This window comes from Chiroxiphia lanceolata, chromosome 1, assembly GCF_009829145.1.
Source record: "Chiroxiphia lanceolata isolate bChiLan1 chromosome 1, bChiLan1.pri, whole genome shotgun sequence".
NCBI lineage: Eukaryota > Metazoa > Chordata > Aves > Passeriformes > Pipridae > Chiroxiphia > Chiroxiphia lanceolata.
The window spans coordinates 150,949,886-150,972,876 of record NC_045637.1 but is presented as its reverse complement, the minus strand read 5'-3'; the positions used below and the strand labels follow the sequence as shown (position 1 = coordinate 150,972,876).

The 22,991-nt window shown below is 41.8% G+C and overlaps 1 protein-coding gene across 1 annotated transcript in view; it reads right to left on the bottom strand.

Moving 5' to 3' along the window:
• LOC116788332 (elastase-1-like) overlaps window positions 1-22,991 on the bottom strand; it is a 32,336-nt gene that overhangs the window by 3,464 nt on the left and 5,881 nt on the right. The window contains 6 exon segments of the mRNA XM_032691132.1: window positions 2,259-2,275; window positions 3,006-3,072; window positions 3,074-3,144; window positions 4,598-4,752; window positions 4,878-5,014; window positions 5,650-5,781. Of these exon segments, the coding sequence (XP_032547023.1) occupies window positions 2,259-2,275; window positions 3,006-3,072; window positions 3,074-3,144; window positions 4,598-4,752; window positions 4,878-5,014; window positions 5,650-5,781 (579 nt within the window).

The window sequence follows — 22,991 nt, the reverse complement described above, 5'->3', positions numbered from 1 at the left end:
ATATCCCCAGTGGTTCCCAGCTCTGCCCAGTCCTGGCCAGGAATACAGGCCGATTAGAAATTGTGGTCTCATGTGACATCCCCAAAATTCCCCCATGGCCCATGCACCAAGTACAAAGGGCTTAGACGCCCAGTGCAGGTATCAGGTACTCTGTAAAACCAACAGGCACTCTAAGACTTCACTTCTCAGCACCTGAGTAATTCTTGGAAGTGGTTTGAGGTGTTCCCTTTAAAAAGATCTTATTTCCCAAAGCCTGTGATCTGTGTTTTTTAATTCCTTCTGAAGCTCAGAGGCAAAACTTGAATACAGTCAGGCAAGACTTCAGGTGCCAGTGTGCTCCTGACACGTGGCTCTGCAGTTGTTCTTAGAAGGGACATTACTGAGCCCAACAGCTCCGGGCTCTTTCAGAAGTGTCCTGCCCACGGTGGGGGTTTGGAACTAAATGATCCTTAAGATCCCTTCCAACCCAAACCATTCTGTGTTTCTGTGATTTATAGTCTAGCAGCAGAAATCACACGTGCTGTCTTACAAGGAGCAAGAACCATTCAGTAATATTAAAGAATAGAAAAGCTGAGATTTAGGGGTTTTTTTTAACCTGTCAGAAGAGGAGAACTGCCAAAGTACTGAGTGCCCAGGAGACACTGCCAAGTGCAGCCCAATAAAACCGAGTGCCAAAAACACAGCCAGGGCTCTGCTCCTCCACAAGCCTTAAAGAAAGTACTGCTGGTTTCATTTTCATTTGCTGTAACAAGGAAGATTTATCTGTTTGCAGATCAGAGCTCTGGATAACGGAGGCGAAAAGCAGCTCCTGTGCGTCATTGCTTATCTGTGGGTCTGCAAGCAAACACAGAGGACAGAGTGCAAGGCTGAGACAGGCCCTGTCACCGTTCCTGGCCTGCAAAACTTCTTTAGCTGTCGATGGTAACCGTGTTGGATATTCCTTCGGTTGGCCAATGCCCTCTAGTGGCTTTTGGAGAGGAGAAATGTGCATTCCACAAAGCGAGGATTTTGCTAAAATCCTGCTATGCCCGAAGTGCGTGCAGGGCTTGGGAGAGAGGGGTCACAGGTGGTTTAGAATGATAGAAGAGCTAAATCAAGACCCTTCATCCATAAATGTGCATCTCGTACGCAGCAAAAGGGGGAAAGGGAAGGTTGTGGGATTCCCTGTGTTTTCCAAGAAGGTGATTTGCAGTTCACAGAATCATAAAATGATTTGGGTTCAAAAAGACCTTAAAGATCATCCAGTTCCAACTGGAACTATGGGCAGGGCCACCTTCCACTAGGCCAAGCTCAAATCAAACCTGGCCTTGAACACGTCCAGGGATGGTTTTGTAGCTCATGAAAAGACAAATCCTGCTTTATTGTGCACATACATCTCTCTCTCCTCCTCCTTCCCTCTCCTTACCAACCCTGCTGTGTGTCTAATAGGGAGATGGATTTTATTTGGAAATATTATGCACTGCACACAGGCTTGCCCATCTGGCTGAGGCCCCTGCACACCTAACAGCACAAGGGATTGTTTAACAGTGAATTTATTGCTTCCTCTCTAGAAAAGCACGCTTCAGAAATGCCCTTTTCTGGACTCTTAGTCTTATAAAATTAATTTAAAAAATTGTCATCCTGTACAGAGTGGATTTAAGAATAAATTAGATGGATTGTTCTTTCTGTGGGTTGAGTTTGCCACTAGAGGCAGATGGTTTTTGTATGAGCAGCGCTGTATTGAGGCTGTTTGTTTAGGAATATGAAGATAACCCAGTTCTGCAAGCAAAACTGCTTGGCTGCTCTGAGAATAGAACAGAATAGGAATATTTATACTTGTGCCCGGCAGTGTCACACACTGCTCTGCTCCCACTGACCCGGAAGCACCGAGCTGACCACCTTCTCTGATGGTGGGGATATCCCTAAGGAAACCCTCAATGAGAAAAACCCATCCTGATCATCTTCAGGGTGGGTTTTGTGTCAAAATGACAGCTCTGAGGAGCTGTGCTTGCTGCAACGAGTCCCAAGTTAAGGACACAATCACTGGAGCATTCACTGGAGTCTCCTTCTCTGCTGGCCTGGTCTGAGCTGTGCCTGTGGCTGAGCAAACACAGCAATGGGTCACTGGTTGCAGTCACTGAGACTTTATTACCCTATTAGCCAAACCTTGCTGTTAGTAGCCCAGAGAGCACAGAAGGGATGAGAGGAGGGTTAACGAGCAGAGATTCTTCATTCTAATCTCTTATATTCATACACCAGTTGATCCTTCTCTAGAATACCCGTTATTCTCCATAGTCTGGAAAACACAAAAGAGAGTAATTCAGTAGAGAGCCAGAGTAAGGCATGTCTCTATCCCAGGTGATGCTCTGAAGAAGGGTTTGTTCCCAGCTGGACCAGGAGATTGCTCTAAAAATCTGTTCCCACCCAAAATGGTTTATGGACCACAGTAACCTCCCCCTTCCTCACACTGATTTAAAATACCTCTCCTCAACTTTCTTTTCAGAAGGACTCATAGTTTGCATCTGCCTTTCCACATAACCATCCCCTGTGCCTGGGAAGAGGCTGCTCCTTGTGCCAATCATTATTTCTGGGAGCAAAGGGCTAGTTGTTCATTCCCAAATGTGATGCTGAGGGTGGGTAGCGCAGCACTGCAGGACTTGCACTTGCAGACATACTTTATGGTTGCTATATTTCCCATTCAGCTGATTCCTTCCATGGTTTCCTCCAACAAGGTTTCGTCTGGGTGAATGATGATGATAATTTTTTGGACTCGGAGCCCAGTTCCTGCCTGGCTTGAATTTTGTCCGCGGTCCTCAGCAGAGCATTGCAGCTCCAAGGCAGCAGCTCCTTCCTTACTGTTGTTTGATTACACCAGAAGTGACATCAAATATCCTGATTTTGGACCTCTCCAGATTTCCCAGTTTGACCCCTAATGGTCTAATAAATGAAAGACTCCAATTCCCCTGGCAACCCCTTGCTTTTAGGGGAGATGCACCAGGTTACCTCACAGGCATTAAGCAACTTACACTGTAGATCCAGTCCACGTAGGCTGACACTCGAGTGAAGACTGTTGGTTTCTGATAGGTATTACAGTAGGGCACTAACCCAAAATTGACAATCCCAGTGATCATCTTTGTAGCAGTTGAGAGGGCCCCCAGAATCCCCCTGGATCAAAGGAAGGAAAGGAACATATTGAGCTAAATTATCTGAGCAGTTGGAAGACTGGATAGGATTAAGGAGCATGGAAATAAACATGAAAATAAACATGAAAATAAAAATTTGTGCTGCTTTCTTTTCCAAGGGCTGACTGGTCCCCAGCAGTGTGATAGCAGAGACTGCCCAGCACCTTCTGAACTGCTGCAAAAATCAGCCCCTCTATGTGTTATCTCAGTCCTCATGCACATACACACACATACATATACACATACACCCCCAGGATGGGCTAAAATCCTAACTTACCACCATTGCAAATTTAATGACTGTAAGCAAATGGTCCAGGGCACAGAGCATAAAACACAATCTTTTCCTGCAAGGTCCACTTGCCCAGCATCTCTGTTAAAAAATCAGTGTACCCTCCAGTTGTAAGGGACCAGGGAGAAGGGAAATGCTGTTCCCCTTGTTTCTCACAAATATGTATATTCAAAGAGTCCCAGGAAGTTAAAGTAGTGAAAAAGAAAGGAACTCGGATTAAAATATATGAGAAGATAAAGGCTTTTGCTTGGCTCAGGATCTGGTTTTTAACAGGGTTCTGCCATAATTAAACCTCACCAAAAAAAATACACTAAATATCTACAGACCTATAATTACCTTATATAATGTAATTGAAATATGTATAACTGTTTAACCTGTTTTATTTCTATATGTGTCTCTATTATATTCATATCTTTACATAATCAAATATGTTATGTATTTGTCCACAATTTTTTAAGGGCTCTGCATGGTGGGTCTTACCAGAAGCCACCTCTGCAGCAAAGGGAATACAGGCAGAGGTCACAGGTATTCCCTGCCTTCACATGCCAAACCTCCTTGCCTTGATGTTGGGGTCACCTGGAACCTCTGGGATAATGACAACCTCACAGCATCTTCCTTTCCCACCCAACCTGGGCCAGGTAGTGCAGTTGGACATGGCCAAAACTTCCAGCAAATTCAGCTGTCCATGCAAAGGGAGCAGAAGGGGAGGGAAGGATGAACAAGCAGAGGGAAGCACTGCCTGGCCCGGGGTACAATGTGACAGCAGTGTTGGAGGAATGGACTGACTTCCCCACAGCTTCACCCTTTGGGTGAGGGCAGAGGCAACTGCCAAAGTTTCAACCTAGTCCCTAGGATCTGGTGTGTGGGACCCTCTGCTGGAAGACAGGGCAAAGCTCCCCTCCAAAATCAGAGGGAAGAGGCACACCCTGAGGACTTGGAGGTTTTCTCTCTGTTGTGGGGAGATGGAGGAATGTGGAGCAGGTCTGGTTTGAGAGGTATTCAGCAGAAATCAGCGAAGGGGCCAGGATTTGCAGGAGAGCTATTCCAGGTGGAGAAATAGCAAAAACAGGTCCCAAGGGAAGGAACAGCAAGGTCAGAGAGATAGGAAAAAAAACAGAGAGGAGCTTAAAAATGCTTTGATAACAACAGCTCTTATACTGCATCCAGCCTTCACGCCATCTCCACCAGCACAGAGCATGGTGTCCTTTGCCAGGGATCCCCACCAGTCATCCTGGGAGAAGATCTTGTGGTCGACCACCGGCAGCATCACCTCCTGCAGCCTGTCCACACTGCTGCCCCCCGCTAGCAGGGAAAGGGGGAGACAATGGTCCAGGAGCTCCAGGGGTTGAGGAAGGAAGCTTTACCTTGACAGTCGTCCCTCTGGAATCAGGAGGGACCCTCAACACTCCTACTTCCCCCTTACTTACCGCTAACCACCCCCCAGCCGGTGACATAGCAGGGGTAGTTATTGGGCAAAATGTCTCCTCTACGTGGAAGCACTCCCAGCTCGACGAACCCGTTGGGATTGGCAGGAGACTTGAGGCGCAGCAGGGCAATGTCGTAGCTGAAACAGGACGTAGGGGAAAGATTCCTTACTGAAAACCCTGAATCAGCCGTAAACCAGACATCCTGGCATGATGCACCTTGCAAACACCATTAATTATTCCTTATAGGTATCGCAGGTGACAGGAAAATAGGAGCAATTAAGAGAGAAGAGGCCATAGTACAGACTGATAAAGGGCTAATATCCCTCAAAAACCTCCTACGGCTTTGGAGCTCTCCAACCTCTGAGTGAATTTTGGTGCATCTTGGGTGGATGGGCATGTCTCTGAGGGGTGATTTAAGACAGTCCTTCAGCATTCCCTTGGTGGTTTCCTTTCATCAGATGCACACAGTGCTGTGACTGCTGGCAAGCCCCTGAATCCACTGTGCATCCAAGATCCATCTGTTTTTTTCCAAGATGGGGAAAAGAGGCCCATCTTTTCCCTATCTTGGGCAAAGCAGGACTGAGGTCATCCACACAGACACCATGGAACAGCTCCAAGAGAGGAAGCTGCTTGGGAAATCTCCCTTGCACCATCTTTCAGTGCTTCCCACAAATCCAGCCTCACTGGGAATTGGATTGAATACACACATCAACGCTAGTGGGACAGGATGCTAAATATCATTCAACCACCTGATGTTACTCAAAATAATTACCCATTGGCAATGTCATTGGGATTCCAGCCATCATGAATGAAGATTGCATCCACATCAACGTAGTACTCGGTGCCATCGTCCTCCAGGAGGTTGTGCTCACCCAGAGCCACACGGTAGGATGCTCCTGGGGGCCTGAAAACCAATCACAGAATAATTAATGTAAAAACTACTCCCCACCAAGTGCTTTGCAGTGTAAATACTTCCACCGGTGCAATAATTTCCAAAGCACCCTCCATCAAAGGATTTTCAATGGACTGTAGCTAAATTTGTTGTGAGCAAGTCTGGAGAAGGGCAACAAAGCTGGTGAAGGGTCTGGAGCACAAGTTTGAGGAGGAGCAGCTGAGGGAGCTGGGAGTGTTTAGCCTGGAAACATTAATGCTCTCTACAGCTACCTGAAAGGAGGTTCTAGCAAGATGGGAATTGGTCTTTGTTCCAGGTAACTACTGACAGAATGAGAGGAAATGGCCTCAAGTTGCACTAGGGGAGGATTAGGCTGGATATTGGGAAAAATTTCTTCAGTGAACAGGTTGTCAGGCATTGGAACAGGCTGTCCAGGGAAGTGGTGGACTCATAGCCCCTGGAGGGATTTAAAGGACGTGTAGATGTGGCACTTGAGAACCTGGTTTAGTGGTGTGCTTGGCAGTGCTGGTTTAACAACTGGACTCAATGATTTTAGATGACTTTTCCAACCTAAACTACGACTCTATGATTCTAAGTGGAATTAGGAACAAGCTGCCTGCAGTTTGCTGGCGAAGCAAGTGAAGGTGCAGCATCAGCTGACACAGTGCTGAGCTTGGCTTTGAACAAGAAGGTTCATTCTGCATTTCTGCATCTTTTTGAAACAGTGTGAAGGACAGCTTGTTGCACTTTATTGGTGTTACAGCTTGTTGGTGTCCTACTGTATTGATGAGGAGGTGCATGTCAGACCTGCTGCAGAACATGTTGTACAGCACAGCTCAGGTCCCAGCAAACATGCCTTTTGTTCCATCTTTCCACCTCTGTGCAGGTTTCTTGGGATGCAAACCCATGTGAAATGCTCACACTCATGCAAATACACCTCCTCTTATGCAAATCAGCAATCAGCTTGATTTCTGCTCCCAGGAAGTCAGCAATTACTATGTAAAATCAAGGCTAAAGCAAACAGAGTTTTCCAGTTCCCTTGATTAAGTGAGCAACGAGACGTCCAGCTGTGCAAGGCATGGCACCAGTGGGGAGCTCAGAGGATGAGAAGGGTCTGGCTCCCATCTGCAGCAAGAATGAGAAGCACAACAGGAGTTGTAACATTTTTTATCCAACTCACACGCTGAGGCAATGGGCTGCAGTCATGACCCACCTGCTGCTGCTAAGGGTTCCACAACAAATGTGAGCATAGTAGGGTCGTTAGGGTAGACAATCTGAAGTGATACCTGGAGGAAACAGCAACATATTTTACACCCAAGCCATGCCATTTCTCTGTAGAAACAGTGTGTGTGGCTTTGGACAGCAGAAGCTGTCCTTTTCTCACTGATGTGTTTGTTTTTTTTCAAATATAAGGCTTTTTTCAAGTATAAGACACACCAGTATTACCTGCCACTTCCAGCTGTTTGGTTGGGCTTCGTGGCTTCTGATTACTCGCCCTGTCAGCACATCCTGCTGAAGAGTGTCCCTCAGGGGACTTCCAGAGATTGCCCCTAACACACAAAAAAAAAGGAGAGCAGTTTGTCATGTGGACTCCTAAAGAGCATCAGTCCAAGCCAGCCAGGTTTGAAAGATGGAGTGACTGAGACTTGCACGTGGTGACACTGTGATCACTCTCCATCCTGGAGGCTTCTTTAAGGCCTCCATGGTTGAAAACTACCAAAACCAGGCCTTAAGATACAAAGCTATCATATAAAGTGACTCATTCCCCCTATTCCAACCCCACCCTGCTGCACCAACCTAAATCCTCTTTCTTTTAGGGTGTAGGTTTCCCCTCCCTCAGAGCACTTCCAGACCTTTCTCATGGAGATAATGCTCCTGCAACAGAGGAAAACCCTGCCACATCAAGGTTTACCCTAGCACAGTAACTGCAGAGAAAAAAAAATTAAATGCCCTAATCTGCATCACTTAGAGGTTGAGAGGTTCACCCTTCCCAGCTCAAATAAATTGCATCTTACCCAGGTAACTCAGAAGAACAAGAAACAGAAGCATCTTTAAAGAAGTGGTCACATTTTTTCCAAGAAAATATATTTTTATACTAAAATATCTGGTAAGAAGCTGTGTCTAAATTTTCTATCAATACAACTTATCTATAGTCATGACTCACTAAGCTGATCAAAAGTGTTTTATATGTGGAAAACCCCAAACTGCTCAAGGTAGAGCCCAAGGTTACACAAACAGCTCCACACCGCACAATTCCCACAGGACCATGAAGCAGGGGGAAAAAAAAAGGAAAAAAAAAGAGAGAAATTTTGGGTGCTCTCAGACCACTTCAAGAACAAGGCAGGACAAACCCAGGCTCAAAAGGCCAACACTCCAAACTAGCAATTGTGGATGCACATGTTGTAAGAAATGTGTTTGTCAGTCCAGCTGTGTGCTGCTCCATATAACATGAATTGATCTTTGCCAACTAGAGAAACAGAGCAATAACCAACAGGGAAAAATGAGGGTGTCCAGCCTAGGCTGGACATGTTAAACTGACCTTGGCTGGACACGCTGAGCCTTTTTTAGGATCCTTTTCTGCTCCTTCCTCCCTCTGGAATGAACCCGGATCCATCCTCTTTGCACCCTCCCTTTGGGTATTTATGCACTTTGATGAGATCCTTCCCTTTTCCAGGCTGATCATTTCTAGATCTCTTGGTCTTTCCTTGTGGGAGCAGTGTTTCAGTTCCTTCATCGTCTGTGTGACCCTTTGCTGGAAAAGACATCATGGGTCACCCACCCCGGGTGGGTGATGGAATCCACTGATGGAATCCACTCCTGATGGAAAAGACACCGTAGGATCGGGACCTTTTCCCTATCATTCCTCTTGAACAAATCCTTTCTATTTTACTGGAAGCCATAAAAAGTAAAGTGTGATATTTCAGCACTGAGACTTAAGTCATCGAACACATTTTCCCCTTTACATCATTAGATCATTTTTAGCTTCCAGTTAGTTTTGGCTAAGGAGGTCAGAAAGTGGCCTCCTACCCAAGGAGTCTCTTCCCTCACTTTTACTACATTCATCATCCCTAAAAGTTAGACTGGGCCAACTCACTCATTTTTTTATCATCAATTTATTTTTCCAAAGACTTTATGAGTTCTATACATAAAATATTGTTTTAGAATGTAGTTGTTTATTCTCTTTTTGGACACTGTCCTCTGCAGCCATGAACACAGTATCATACTCCTTGTGCAACTTTGATGTGGGGCTGAGTACAAATGCCCAAAGGAGAAATAAATTACACTGAGGATGAAGAATTACAGCTGTTTTCTGAATTCCTCCATTCCAGGCATTGTTTTAGTGTAGGGCTATTAAGGAATTGTCTGAGTTTCCCTCTGGGTTCTACATATGTGGTTTGTGGAAGTGCTTGACCTACAGGACATATGTGAATGGAAAGAGAGGAGTGCAAGCATTGGGACTGGGAAGCTGTTCCATATACAAGCACTTTCTAGGGTGAAAAAATTTTAATTTAGGGAATGAGGAAATGAGGAAATGAAAAAATACTGAGATTTGTGTTAATGCCAATGAGAAGGCTGATTAATGGAAGGTGTCCTTGCCCACGGCAGGGGGTTTGGAACTTGATCATCTTTAAGTTCCCTTTCAAACCAAACCATTCTGTGATTCTATGATTATTTTTGGTATCTCAACATTACCATTGACCTCCAGTTGTGAAGCTTGGTTGGAGATACTGAAGTCTAAAGGTGACAATCAAAACACATCATCTCAACTACTGCTAAAGCTCAGCAGCCCATAACCCTCCAGAGACTATCAAATTAGTTTCAGAACATGAACAGTCCTGGAATCAGAGCCCAGAATTCTTCCTCTTTGAAGGAGAATCTCAAGGCAGAGCCATCTCAGGGTTTCTCACATGTGTAGGCAAGAAGGAATTTCTGTGGTCCAAGTCTTTACCAGCAAACAAAATGAGGCATCTCAGAGAATCAGAGAATCTCCCGAGCTGGAAGGGACCGACAAGGATAACCACATCCAACTCCAACACAAGGATCATCACATCCAGCTCCAACACCACAAACTCAAGTGGCCCTGTTTGTGTCCATATGGCAAAATTCTTTTATCTCTAAACCAGAGAGGTCTCATCCATGCTGCCTATGGAGCATGGGGTCTCTTCCATACTGGCTTTCCAAATCATATGTAAAAGCTGCTACAAGAACCATGGGCTGATGCAAACCAATATTATGCCAGAGTGTGCTAACAGTTATCTGTACAAAAAAAAGAGGAAAAATGCCTAAGTTGGTGATTCAGCACTGTTTAGTTAAATGGTGCTCTGGCATTGTTTAGTTAATTAGTGATCTGGCACTGTTTAATTATATATAGCCTTTACGTCCTTGTTCTCAGAGGATCTGAATTAAATATTTAGATGACAGCAGCATTTTCTGGGTGTGTAGATTATTTTAAGAATGATGGGAAGCACAAGGGATGTTGTGAGCGGTAGGATGGATGGTGGGGAAAGATTCTATGACTGTACAAGAAAATAAGGACATTTGGGTGGACTTGATGAGATCCATTGGGAGGTACTGAGCACAAAGATGAGGATATAGTCATCTTTCAGGGAGGCCCTAAAGCACAAACTGAATTCCAGATGCTGAGAGGCTTCACTGTGTATGTTTACTGTGCAGCTTTATGCCTGCTCTGCTCTTACATGCCTTTCCTAACCTATAAATATTCCTAGTTTATCATCATCTGGAAATAAGTTAGGACAACATAAATGGAAATACTTCTGCTATAAAAGTAAAAAAAGTCTGTACATGTACTGTTCTGAAACCATCATTAAAACCTTGATCTAAAACACAGTTCTTAATAAATATACTCCTGTGGTCTTATTCATCAGTAAATGAGGATAACCAATAAATGAGGATAAAGGAACAAATTCCTTCCTTCTTTTCACTGCTGCAGGATGAAACCTTTATTTCAGTAGGAGCACAGTTGAGCTGGAAAAGGTAATGATGATGTGAAAAGGCTAATTTGTCAGACCACACTGTTTATCTCTATATCCTGACACATATCTTTGAAGGCTCATGTAAAATACATCCAACTCAACAGAAATTTTTAGAAAGAAGGAAACATAAAACCAGTAAATGTGAAAACTTCATATTTCAGCACTGACAATGAAAAATGGTGTAAGGCAATGCCAGTATACTCACTTTAATGATAAAAATGTTTACTAAATTTAAAGTCAGTCTCACGAAATACACACAGTTACCCCATATTTACTGATGTTTCACAGGATGATGTTTCATGGAAAGGGCAATGGACTGAGTATCACTAGAGTTGGAATACACTGGGCTGTACACATTTATGAGAAATGCTACCTGATAAATTTATAGGGCTACTGAGGTGCAAACAAGTTCTAATGCACTCATAAACTCTACTTGGAAAGTGCTTTTTAAAAACGTTTGATATACAGACTGTTGGAGGTACATGGAATGTGAGAGCATCTGTCTCATTAAAGTTACAAGATCGAGGATGTTTTAATTTAAAGGGGATTAGAAATAAAAAGGAAAGGGATAAACAAAAAGCAAGGACACAAAGGGACAAGGGATAAATAAGGTGATGATGAAGGGCAAAAGTCTCCAGATCATAACTGATGGCCCATTGAGGAACTAACAGGCTGAGTTTTGGAGGGAGCTCACCTGGATGGTGCTGCTGTTTAGAAAGGAAAAAGGTGAACTTCAGGATTTGGGGTGTTCATGGGGCTGTGCAGGACAAGCGGTTGGACTTGATCTTAGAGGCCTTTTTCAACCTTAATGATTCCATGATTCTATGACTAGGTGGCAAGTAGGAGATCATATAGCAGGTCCAAGGGCCCAGAATCCCACTGAGGGCATGTCAGACTGGGCTCCAGCAGCTGGGCAGGAGAAATCCCAGGTCCTGAAACCTGCTGGAGATGACAGGTCTTACAGTGTCTTTGTCACACACCGCTGCATATAAAGGTCTTACTGCTTTTATTTAAAACCTTTCTGCACTACCTGGGGAGGGAAAGGATGAACTGCTTCAGTGCATGTTTTATTTGAAGAATAAACCAGTACATAAGGATCTGTGAATGGGGAGGTGAGCAAAAACTAGCAACCCAGTTTTTTCTCATTCATCAACATCTGACAACATCCAGTTCACTTTTGTTAATTGTTTGAGTTGAATTCTGGCCTTGACATTCTATTTTAAGTATCACATGGAGTTGGACCATTGTCAAAATAACTTGAATGCTTTCCTTCCAAGAAAATAGCAACTTAGAGAACCTTCCAGCCTAAAGGGGCTACAAGAGAGCTGGAGAGGGACTTTTGAAGAGGGCATGGAGTGATGGGATAACGGGGAATGGCTTCAAACTGACAGAGGGGAGGTTTGGATTAGATATTTAGGAAGAAATTCTTCCCTGTGAGGGTAGTGAGGCCCTGGTACAGGTTGCTCAGAGAAGCTGTGGCTGCCCCATCCTGGAAGTGTCCAAGGTCAGGTTGGATGGGACTTGGAGCAACCTGGGCTAGTGGAAGGTGTCCCTCCCCATGGCAGGGTGTTGGAATAACATGATCTTTCTGGTCCCTTCCAACCCAAACCATAGGATTCTATGAAAATATAAACCACAAGAATAACATCAATCTCCCTTCTTATGTTAGTGATCATATTGTATCTTGCACTGTTGTATTACAAAAAGGTAATACAAAACCAAACAGGTTGTTAACAGATTGTGAGATAACCCTCAGTGCTGCCTTTTAAAGTAAACACTCAATATAGCATAAAAACCACTTAACATATACCTACACTTTTCTCTTTTTATCTTGCACCTGAGCTCCTACTGACAGGTTTCCAGGATTTCATAATATAGATGAATTTATATATTAAATCTTTATATTAGGGCAACATATTATTGACAAACTAGATGGAGTAGACAAATCAAAAGTTCTCATAACTAAAACCACTGTGTAAGCTTTTTGGTTTGTCTGAGCATAGAAGATATGAAAAGAAAACCATCTCCCGTAGTACAAACAATGATACAACCTTCAGGAATAACATGTTACAGCTGAGTGCTGTCAGTGTGGACACGTTTCCTCAGTGCAGTAGAAGAATTTGGGTCATTTGACTCCTAATTATCCAAAACACTGCTCATTAAAACAAGGTCAAAGGGCTCCTTTAAGTAGCAAAGCTTGTTACCTGCTTTAATATGTTTAGTGATTGATGATTAATTTTGAGCATTCATAAAGCTCCCTTAAAATCATTGTGTACATATGTGTGCAGGGAAAGCTTGTAATGAAATATGTTGTTGGATCAAGACCAGAGTGCTCAGCCAGTTGTAATTGCACACTGTTATTTCCCAATATTGATTTGACTACATTGAAAAATCTTAGGAAAGTAGCAAAGCATCAACAATTCAGATTATTTAAGGACAACCCAGAACTGAAAGAAAAGTCTTGAGAAATAATTTCCCATTTATTTACTTTTAACAGCAGAGTAGCTTGATCTTGCTCCAGATTCTGCAGAATGTTCAGTCCTTAACTCAATCTCCTGTGTCAGTGTTTTAAGAAACCATTGTGCTAGAAAGCAGTTTACTGAAATCCAAAGTTTTCATAACACTTAGGAGTTATGAGTATGATTTTTCTACAAGTAAGTAAAGTGCATGATTTAAGAAAATTAGTCTGTGGAATTTTATAAACACTGGTGCTCCTAAATTCATTGAAATCAATGGAAAATTTTAGTATTAATGACATCAGAATCTTGCCCACTGTGCTTACTGGAAAAGTTCACTTTGACCTTAAGTAGAGGAAAAAGTACAAGATAAACAGCCTACATTCTGTCTCTTAATCCTTACTCAACATGGAAAAAAGTAGAAAAACTTTAGAAAAAAAACATTAATATATAGTATTTTAATATGCTTCTTAATTTAATTTCAATGCTTTTACTTTAAAGTTAAGAAGAAAATGCCATTCATTGTGGAGAAAAAAATAGTTAAAAAAGCAAAGCAGGACTCTATTTGCAATTTGTAGCAGGAAGGAATGTGCATGAAAAGATCTAAAGACTATTTTACCTATTCTTTTGTAATTTTTACAAGTATACTGAGACCTTTTTCTACATCATGTCTGTCTGTAGTAGCCATTACACAGTATTTCTGTAATGTCTTTAGCTGATTTTGGCCCTCTTGAATATAAGGACAAAACTCCTTTAATAATTTTTTTCTGCTGCTCTTACACCCTGTTGCACCTCTTCGTTCTATTTATCTAAATTACTGTGACATCAGATTCTCTATGACGTTTCCTAATTTCTCAAATAGTGACTAATACAAAGCAGAATGCAATTTTGTCTATACATTCTAACTACCCCACATGTAAACAGGGCAGTTACACATTTGTCTTTCTAAGTATCTCATAAATCACACTGTTTCCCAGACCAGAAATTTATCACCTTTAAACTGCTACTACATGCATATTTGTTCTATAGCTAATGCCATCCTTCTCCAGCATGGAGGTTTTTAGAAGTGCTGCATTTTCCTTTATTTTTTAAAATGACAAGATGATAAAAAAAAAAAAGGCTAGATATTAATTATCTATACCTCTTTCTAAATGGGTTGTCAGCATGTACATTTCTGCTTTTCCTGCGTGTATATTCATGCACTCAAGACTGAAAAATTTATATCTCAGGGAAATTTATATGCACAGAGAACAACTTTAGGCACCCTCCTTTATTTTCCCTCTTTTCTTCTTTCTCATGTAATTCATGCTGATGTAAAAAGAAAGGCACACGCCCTAAAATACCTGTTTCTCTGAACACCGGAACTTCTGGAAAGAGGGAAAAGAAGGAAAAAGACTGGTGGCCTCAAAGCAATGAATGTAGGAATATACATAAAAACATATCTCAAAGAACACAATTTCAGCCAATTTCAGGAAACTCAACATAAAGGGCAGAAAAAAGGCTGAGTGCCTCCACCTGTGGATGTCGAGGTGGTGGCTAAAGTATTCTCAGCTGGTTTGGTGGAGATGCCCATCTAGTTTAGCTGCAGTTCACTGTGTTTGCAGAGCCTCGTGTTCCACCCAAACCAACAACGGCCCCTGAGAAGGCAGCAGCTGAAGAACACGTGTACTTGGATGCACAGAGAAGATATTTTTGACTGAGGATCAGCATTTCTCTTGCTGAGAAGTTGCAGGTGTGCTCTTCTCCAGAAGGACAACCAACACCAGCACGTTAAACAGGGACAGCGGAGACTGGGGTGGCAAGTCTGGCCCGAAACAAGCACAAGAAGAGCTGAAAGGAAGGACAGGGCTCTTGGACTCACTAGGAGCCCACAGACCAAAAGAAGGTCCTTGGCCAGACTAGGGCCATATGAATCCCTACTGGCAAACCCCACCTGGCGAGGGTTGTGAGTGCACCAGCAAGTGCTGCAACTCTGTCCCCACAGCCTTGGGTGCTCAGCCGCCTGTGTTCAGGGTCAGCTCTGATAGAGTGGAGCTAGGACCTTGGATCAGACTGCTCTGGAAACTGCTGTGTTGGAGGAAATGCTAAATAAGAAGGCAAAAAATCCCTGAGAAGCCTCATCTGGGTCTCTACCCACTGGACCTGCTGCTCAGGTCCTTGCTATGTCACTTAGGATTCAGTACCCTATCCCTTCTTCCCCCACTCCCCATTTCATGGTTATCAGCTTTAAATTAACACTTTCACTAGTATGTTTGGAGCTCTTGGCAAGTCAATCACTTGCTGATAAACTTGGTGCTAAGTGCTTGCTGGTAAAGAAGATGGGAGCCTTGCAGTATCTTATCTACTGATACTATAGCACTGACACTACACCTGTTGCTATGCATGGCTGATGGATCTTCTCCAGGGAGGGCTTTGGGATATTCCCAGGCATGACAAACTTTGAGTTTTCAGATCACTGGGATGAACCTTCCAACCAGGCAAGGAGCTGACAGTGAATATTAAACAGGGTAGCAAAGCTGTTTTCCCGGTGACAAATAAAACCTTGGACTTTCTACAGAAGTGCCAACTGGTGAAGGGATCAGGAGAGCTGGTGCACTGACCGACTCCGTGCTTTGCATCCACGATATCACCAAGCCCAAGCCAAAGCCAGAACTCCAGAGGTTTAGTTGACTCAAAGGGAACTTTTCCACATGTGTCTTCAGATCCAGAGCTCCTTCTACACCAGAAGAACTAAACTGCACCAGAAGTTAGGGCTTGGCATTTCTTTCTGCTGTTTGTATTGTGAAACTGTTTACACAATTCCTGGTGTGGTTTTGCCCCATGTGAGCCACCACAGTCCCAGACAATGCTTGGTCACATTTTAGTGCATATTTTAGGCCAGAAACAATTCAAACACTCAATTGGGTTGCACACAAATGGGTTTAGAGATGAAAGAGTTTAACCCCATGGACGTGAGATATGTCTTGCCAGCTAGACCCAGGAATAAATAATGGGTACCACCCATTTGGTTTACTAATAAAATGATTTTTTTTCATCATCTGAAACTCTGTCCAGATGTCTCCTCTGTGAGCCTGCTGCTGACGTAAAGTGAAGCAATTAATCTTTTCACCCTCAATATGAGCAATATCACCTTTTTGAAAAGTCTGGATGCTGCAAAGCAGTTGGGCAACAGAGCTCTCTACTGGTTATCGTTCTGACTAATAAGCAAATAAAATTTAACTTGACTGAGACCAGAAGATACTAAGCCAGTATCCTAATGAGAATTACCAATGGCAAACTTTATTAATAGTTTTTGAAATACTGTGTTCAAGTTCCTCAAATCCTTAGCGATTTCCCAGCTTTCTCTGTTTTTTGATAGCAGCAAATAGTTATTAAGAACTTTGGCCCTGAATTATTTTCAGATGGGTTTTGATATTTTAAGGTAAGATGTTCAGCTGCGGTGGAGGCAGGTCCTGATTAGAATCTCCTTCCTGCCCTGAGAAATTCAAGGAAAAGGACTACAGGAAAACTGAATTGTGCAACTCCAGAGTATGATGCTAAACACCTACTGGTCTGGAGTAACAGACCTGACAGCTTTTCACTGAACATGTGCTGATGCAGAAAGATGGGAATGGAAAGAAAGGAGAGGATGGCTTTGACATCTCGAACAAAGACTCAAAATGCTTGTTTAGGTGCTAAAGGCCATGCCAAGGTCCTCAAGCACAAAGCACAGTGGTACTGTCAGTGCTGCCCACTTCTAATAGGTTCATGCTGTTCTTGAAAAGCTCACAGTGACTGAAGGTGGGAGAACACTGTGAGCTTTAGAGGGGTTGAGGCAGCAGTGGCACATTGTTCTCTCCCTGGAGAATAAAGGGATAACTTGCTGGAAGTGGTGAATCAAATTAATCCTTTTCAAAGTGTAAGAACTTGGTTTGAGCATTGAAAAAGGACCCTACAAAAGGGTGCTGTACTTGACAATTAAATGAAAATGCACAGGAAAACTTCAAGACAGCAGCCAACCTACCTTTTACACAGCCCTACAGTAGAAGTCTTGGATTTGGTAGAGACAAAAGCATTTCTCAGGAATGTAGTCTTATCCCAAACAATGGAAGGAGTGGCTAAAATCACCAGAGTAGAAAAATCACTTCCATAAGTTATAAACAGTCTGTCAGAAAAGTTGTGGTCATGTGGCACATGAAGAGCCAAAGCCCAAGAAGATTTAGACAAATCTGAATCATACTGTTCATAACTCTCTGACCCCAGTCACTGTCCTTTCCAACTTTGCCAAATTACCTCAGAGCTTGATCAGATTGTCCATGTGCCTATTTGGAAAGAGTGACCAATCTTCTCAGTGAAGTTTCCGTATTTACTTACATAAAGTGCCATGAAAGAGTCTTTTCAGAAAAAGTGAATTTGGAAATATTTGCATAAGTGTACATCTTAAAAACTTATAAACTCTAAGTGTATGGATTTCTTCAGATAGATGTTTGACTTTTTATAATATAGCAATGGATGTACAGGTTTTCTCATACATATGCCATCCTTCATATGCCATTTTTAACTTCAAAGTTCTTACAGTTTTAACAGATCATGTGTTTGCCAGTTCTGATGCACGGATTAACGTAAAATCAACCATTTAAAAAAGAGACAAATCAGGCACCAACCACATAAACTATGCCAAGGAAGAAGTTAGCCTTGGAAGAGAATGAGTTTGTTTACTGTTCCCCAAGTACCACAACCCTTACTTTGAATCATGACTGCTTAAATACCTTGTTTCTGAATACATGCTTAGATAACGAGTGCTTCTGCATTTAATGAAGTACATTTGCTGGGCATTAAATAAATGTAAAAACTCTGTCAATGGCATGTGTTGCTGGAAAGCTGCCAGTTCAGATCTCTCTCTGGGACACAGATGCCTACATTTCTCCAAACTTCTCCCTTAAATCTCCAAACTGATGCTCCCACTCCCACCCTGAAATCGTAGCAAACCCCTGAGCTCTACTAAATGCACAAAGCTCCCTTTGTTGAGCAGTGAGCAAGAGAATCGATGGGTCGTGCCAGATGTTGGCTGTGCTGTTTAACACTATCCACAAAGAGACACCTGCACTGTGGTGATGATGGCAAATAAAATAGAGAGCAATACTGATAAAGAACAGCATTTCCTTTAACAACCATGCTCTGGAAGGAACCAGCCCTTTGAGGGCTGGCAGCCAGCTGGCAAGGATAATTTGCCAGAGGAGCACACAGCATTAGGGCATTGGCTTGTGGGCTCTCCAGTTACAGGTATTTACACAGCTCAGAAGTGATGATCAGCTGTGCCAAGGGTAATGTTACAGACACGGCTGAGCTGCTCTAACAGCTTGTTCCCACAAAAAGAAGTGACTTGTTATCACTCTATTCCTGGCACCAAATTCTTCACTTGCCTTGAGCTCTGGAACTTTTCCTCTCATATGGTGAAATGATTTGATTCACTAACACCAGGGAAAACATATTCCTATTTTTTGCTGGTTGTTTCTCTGTTGGTTTGGAAAGCTGAATCAGGCAGGTGCAGAACTGGATGATTTTCAGGCTCTGTGCAAAGAGGTAGGTGAGACCATGTGGCAAGAAGCAAGACAGGGGAAGAGTAAAACCTTCCCATTTCAGCACAGCAAGTTCCTGAGGGGCTTTGAATTTGTAAATAGACATCAGTGCTCAGAAGTAAAAAGTATTGCACATCTAAATAATGAACATTTTACTGTTATTTTCAATCAGTGCTTCACAGTCCTGTGCAGGCTGAAAGATCTGTGACAGATACTCTCTGCTGTGTCTTCACACACATCCCAGTCACCTTCACCTATAGAGACCTACCCTGGAGCAAACAAAAAGAAAATAGTAAAGATGTAAACAGACCCCAGTTACAAACAATTTGGGTTACAAACTGAGCTTTAAAGCAGTCACACAAACTGCACAGAGGTTTTGCTCTGAAAATCCCAAATCCACAAATATTCTTTTGCATGCCTTACCAGCAGTAGAGTCCTTCGAAGTAGTTATAGCCAGATTCCAAAAATTATTGTTTATTCATAACTTCAAAGAAAAATGTAGTTTTATTAAGGTTTATATGGTTTCTCAGCAAATCAACTCATCTTTCCGAGGCTGAATAGTTTCACAAAAATTATAAAGCAATAAAGTACATTTTATCTCTATCTTACAAAAACTCAGATGATTTCAAATCTGGAAAAATTTAAATATTGACTTAAATCATGCAGACTTTATTTTGTTTTGGTTTGTGTCTGTAATTAATCAGATACAGCAATAGTGTTTATCTCTCAGGAAAAGGGTAAGGTTTTTAAAAGAAATAATGGCAGAGCCACAGAACCAAAAAGGATCCAGATGTGCTGGCATCTCCAGCTTCTAGAAGAAGAAAGCTCTTTCAAAACTGTCAAGTCTATTCATACTCTAATGTTACACTACAGAAATTCCTATAAAATCCTGGATTTTACTCTAAAGAGGAAATTTCTTTTGGTGGAATTAAGAAAACAATTTTCACACCGTCATGAGTAAGTTTTTTCAAAACTTGGAGTGAAAATCTGAATCAACAAAAACCCTTCAATCTTATTTAATGTTATATACCTGTGATTTTCCCCACAACATTCTGGTAAACGTTTATTGACTGTTCATATTTCTGATTCCTGATCATGAGATCTGCCAAAAGCTTGTAAAAATAAAAGGAGGTTTACAAATAAAAATCCCTACATACGAGCAGGTATTAAACAATGTTCTTTTTTTTTTTTACTTTAAATACTATCACAATACATAATAAAATAACTAATATCATCCCAAAAGCATGTGGGACATTTCCACTTTCTAGGAAGAGAGAGTTCCAAACCCATTGTTGGGTGTCACCCACTGTTGGGTGTCATGGATCAGTGTCACCACTTTGGTGACAATTACTCACAAACCCCAAAGACTTCTTCTATATGTATTGAATGAATATTTTTTTTCTGTCCTACAAAGACTGTATTTAGGGGATACAGATCTCTGATTTTCAAAATTTCATTGCTTTACTCCTTTTCTATGCCTTTTTCTGGAAAAACATTAGTGATGCCAACTTATCTCATGAAGCAATTTCCTGATTAGTACTTCTATGTAAAAATAGCAAGCTTGTGTGTAGACTGGGGAACAGTTATTCCATCTTGACAATCAATCATCCAAATTAAAATAAGCCAACTTCATTATTATCTGAGAAAATAAGAAGTAATTAAAAAAGAAGTATTTAGATAACAATTGTAATAAGTATAAAGAGCCTCTAATTTTCTCTCTCCCGAGTTCTGTCACAGAAGACAGAAACAGAGCAAATCAATTTTTTCCAAAGCAATTTCAATCTACTTTTATAATTAAATCAAAGATAGATTTCCCCATTAGCACAACTATTGCAGTATCCGAGTAACTATGAATAATCAGCCAAGGATATTCTTTGCTGATTTTTCTTGTGCATCATTAATTATCTGAAGTGACAGGGCTAACATAATTTCTGTCATGAATAAACAACTAGAGGAAACACAAAGGAAGTCAAATACAATAATAAGGAGATGGCCACTCTTTGAAAATCAGAGCAATCCTGGAAAATGTTCATAGCAGTTCTATTTAAATGAAACTGCATGTGCTTGCTTGCAAGACATTAAAGCTTGTGATATGTTGCATATCATTAATTCTCAGTAAAAGTGTAGATTGAATTCATACTTATTTCAGTGCAATTTTCTGCCAGTTAATGGCCCTGAGAATCAAACATTCACAAATGTAAATGAGAGTTTTTCCAAACCAATACTTTATGGTCTTTAAGAACTGGCTTTTGCTGCAAGTAGAAAACCATACCTGAGCAATTTTCCTTTTTGTTAAGTGTGACCTGATTTTTAAATTTGTAATAAGATGCTCTCTTCTGACGATTTACTGTATTACATATGAATTTTTAAATATTTTTCAATTTGATACATTTTTTTTAATAGATAAATAAGAACAAAAATGGCTAGTGTGGGTGGATTTTCTTTTTATGTTTGTGTTCCTGTTTGGCTGTTATTCCATTCTAATGTGAGAAATGTGATTTAAGAATTCCCCCCGGTAATTCCATGGTTTTGAAAAATCAATAAATATTAACTTTTCTGTATTTTTTGAGGACGTGACACCAAAAGAACAATTACTCTCACCTTGTATATAGAAACTATGAATGAGAGGTTGATTGAGATTTTAAAAAATACTTTCTCTATTGTTGGAGCATATGTTAATGCACTTTTATATCTTTCAGTAGCTTGTACACAGTCCTTCTGATGCTGATGGTGCTGGACAATAATCAGTGCTGCCAGCTTCTGCTCAGAAGAAATTGAGCCTGATTGCTCCAGAGGGTCATGTTTCAGTGTTCTCTGTTGTATTTCAAAAACGTGCAGCAACAATGAAGAGTGTAAGAGAGATTCCTGAAAATGAAATTACAATTGCAACAATTTCTGATGGTTTCTCAGAGCAGTTTCTTTCACGTCTGTGTGTTGTTTGGGCAGCCACTGAGGAGCAGACATCTGCCTTAAAACTGCCTTTTTCTGGTCCAAATCAGAGATCTCAATTCACTGACTGGCTGGAGAGCAGCTCTGCACAAAAGGATCTGGGAGTCCTGGTGAACAACAAATTGGACACGAGTCAGCAGTGAGCCCCTGCAGCAAATAAAGCCAATCATGTGTTGGGCTGAATCAGCTGAAGTGCAGCCAGCAGGTCAAGGGAAGTAATTCCCCTCTGTATCCAGCAGATGTTGCAGTGCACCCCTGCAGTGCTCTGTCCAGTTCTGGGCTCCCCAGTGCAAGAAAAAACATTCATGTACTGGAACAAGACCAGTAAAGGGGCTATGATGATAATAAGGAGGCTGAAGCCTAAAGAGTTAATCAGCTCATACTCTTTATCCCTATGGAGTGACTCAGTCACTTAAACATAGGCTTATAAAGACTTTTAAGTGCTCCAGAGTATCTGACACATCTTCACAGGGCTGACAGTCTGACATGGCCCAGGGAAACTGGCTCTAGGCAGCCCCTGCTTGAGCCCTGGGGTTGGACAAGGTGACCTCCAATGTCTCCTTGACCTTGACCATTCTGTGGGAGATCCATTCACTTCCAAAGCTTGGAGGTGACTGAATCCAAACACTGTTCAAGTTATTTCAGTGTGTTGGTGGCTGCATTACTGCCCCACTGCTGTCAACCCAGCTAAGCTGCTTCTGCATCCAGCAGCACAGCTTAAATGCTGGAAGATTTCCAAGGGCTCTGTTTGTACAGGAAATACCTTTGCCTACCAACCCGAGCAGTTCTGATAGCACTGGTACAGTAATGGACACAAAAGAATAAACTGCTTAGTCTCTGCAAGCCTCAGTAATAAGAAAGACTTTTAAACACAGCTATACTGAATTTAGCACTCTAGAGCTTTGGAAATGCCAAAACTCTCTTTACCAGTGAGCATCAATATGTCATTTATATTAAAAGAAAATTCTCTCTTGTAAATACAACAGGGAGCTTGAAACACACTAGTACAACAAAATCCACAAAATCCTGAACCCTTGTCTCTGCCTGGCAACTTTTAAATGTAGAAATATCTGTCTTTATAAAAGATTCAATTCTTTACAGATTATGAAGAGGTGATACTGCTAAACAAGGTGATGATAATTGAAATTGTTTATGTATGAAGCATATATGAAGATGTTGTCTTATCACTGTTAGGGAAACAGCTGCTTTCAGAATTCCCATTTATGAGCATCCCGTGTATGTCTTCCAAGAGGTATAAATAAATG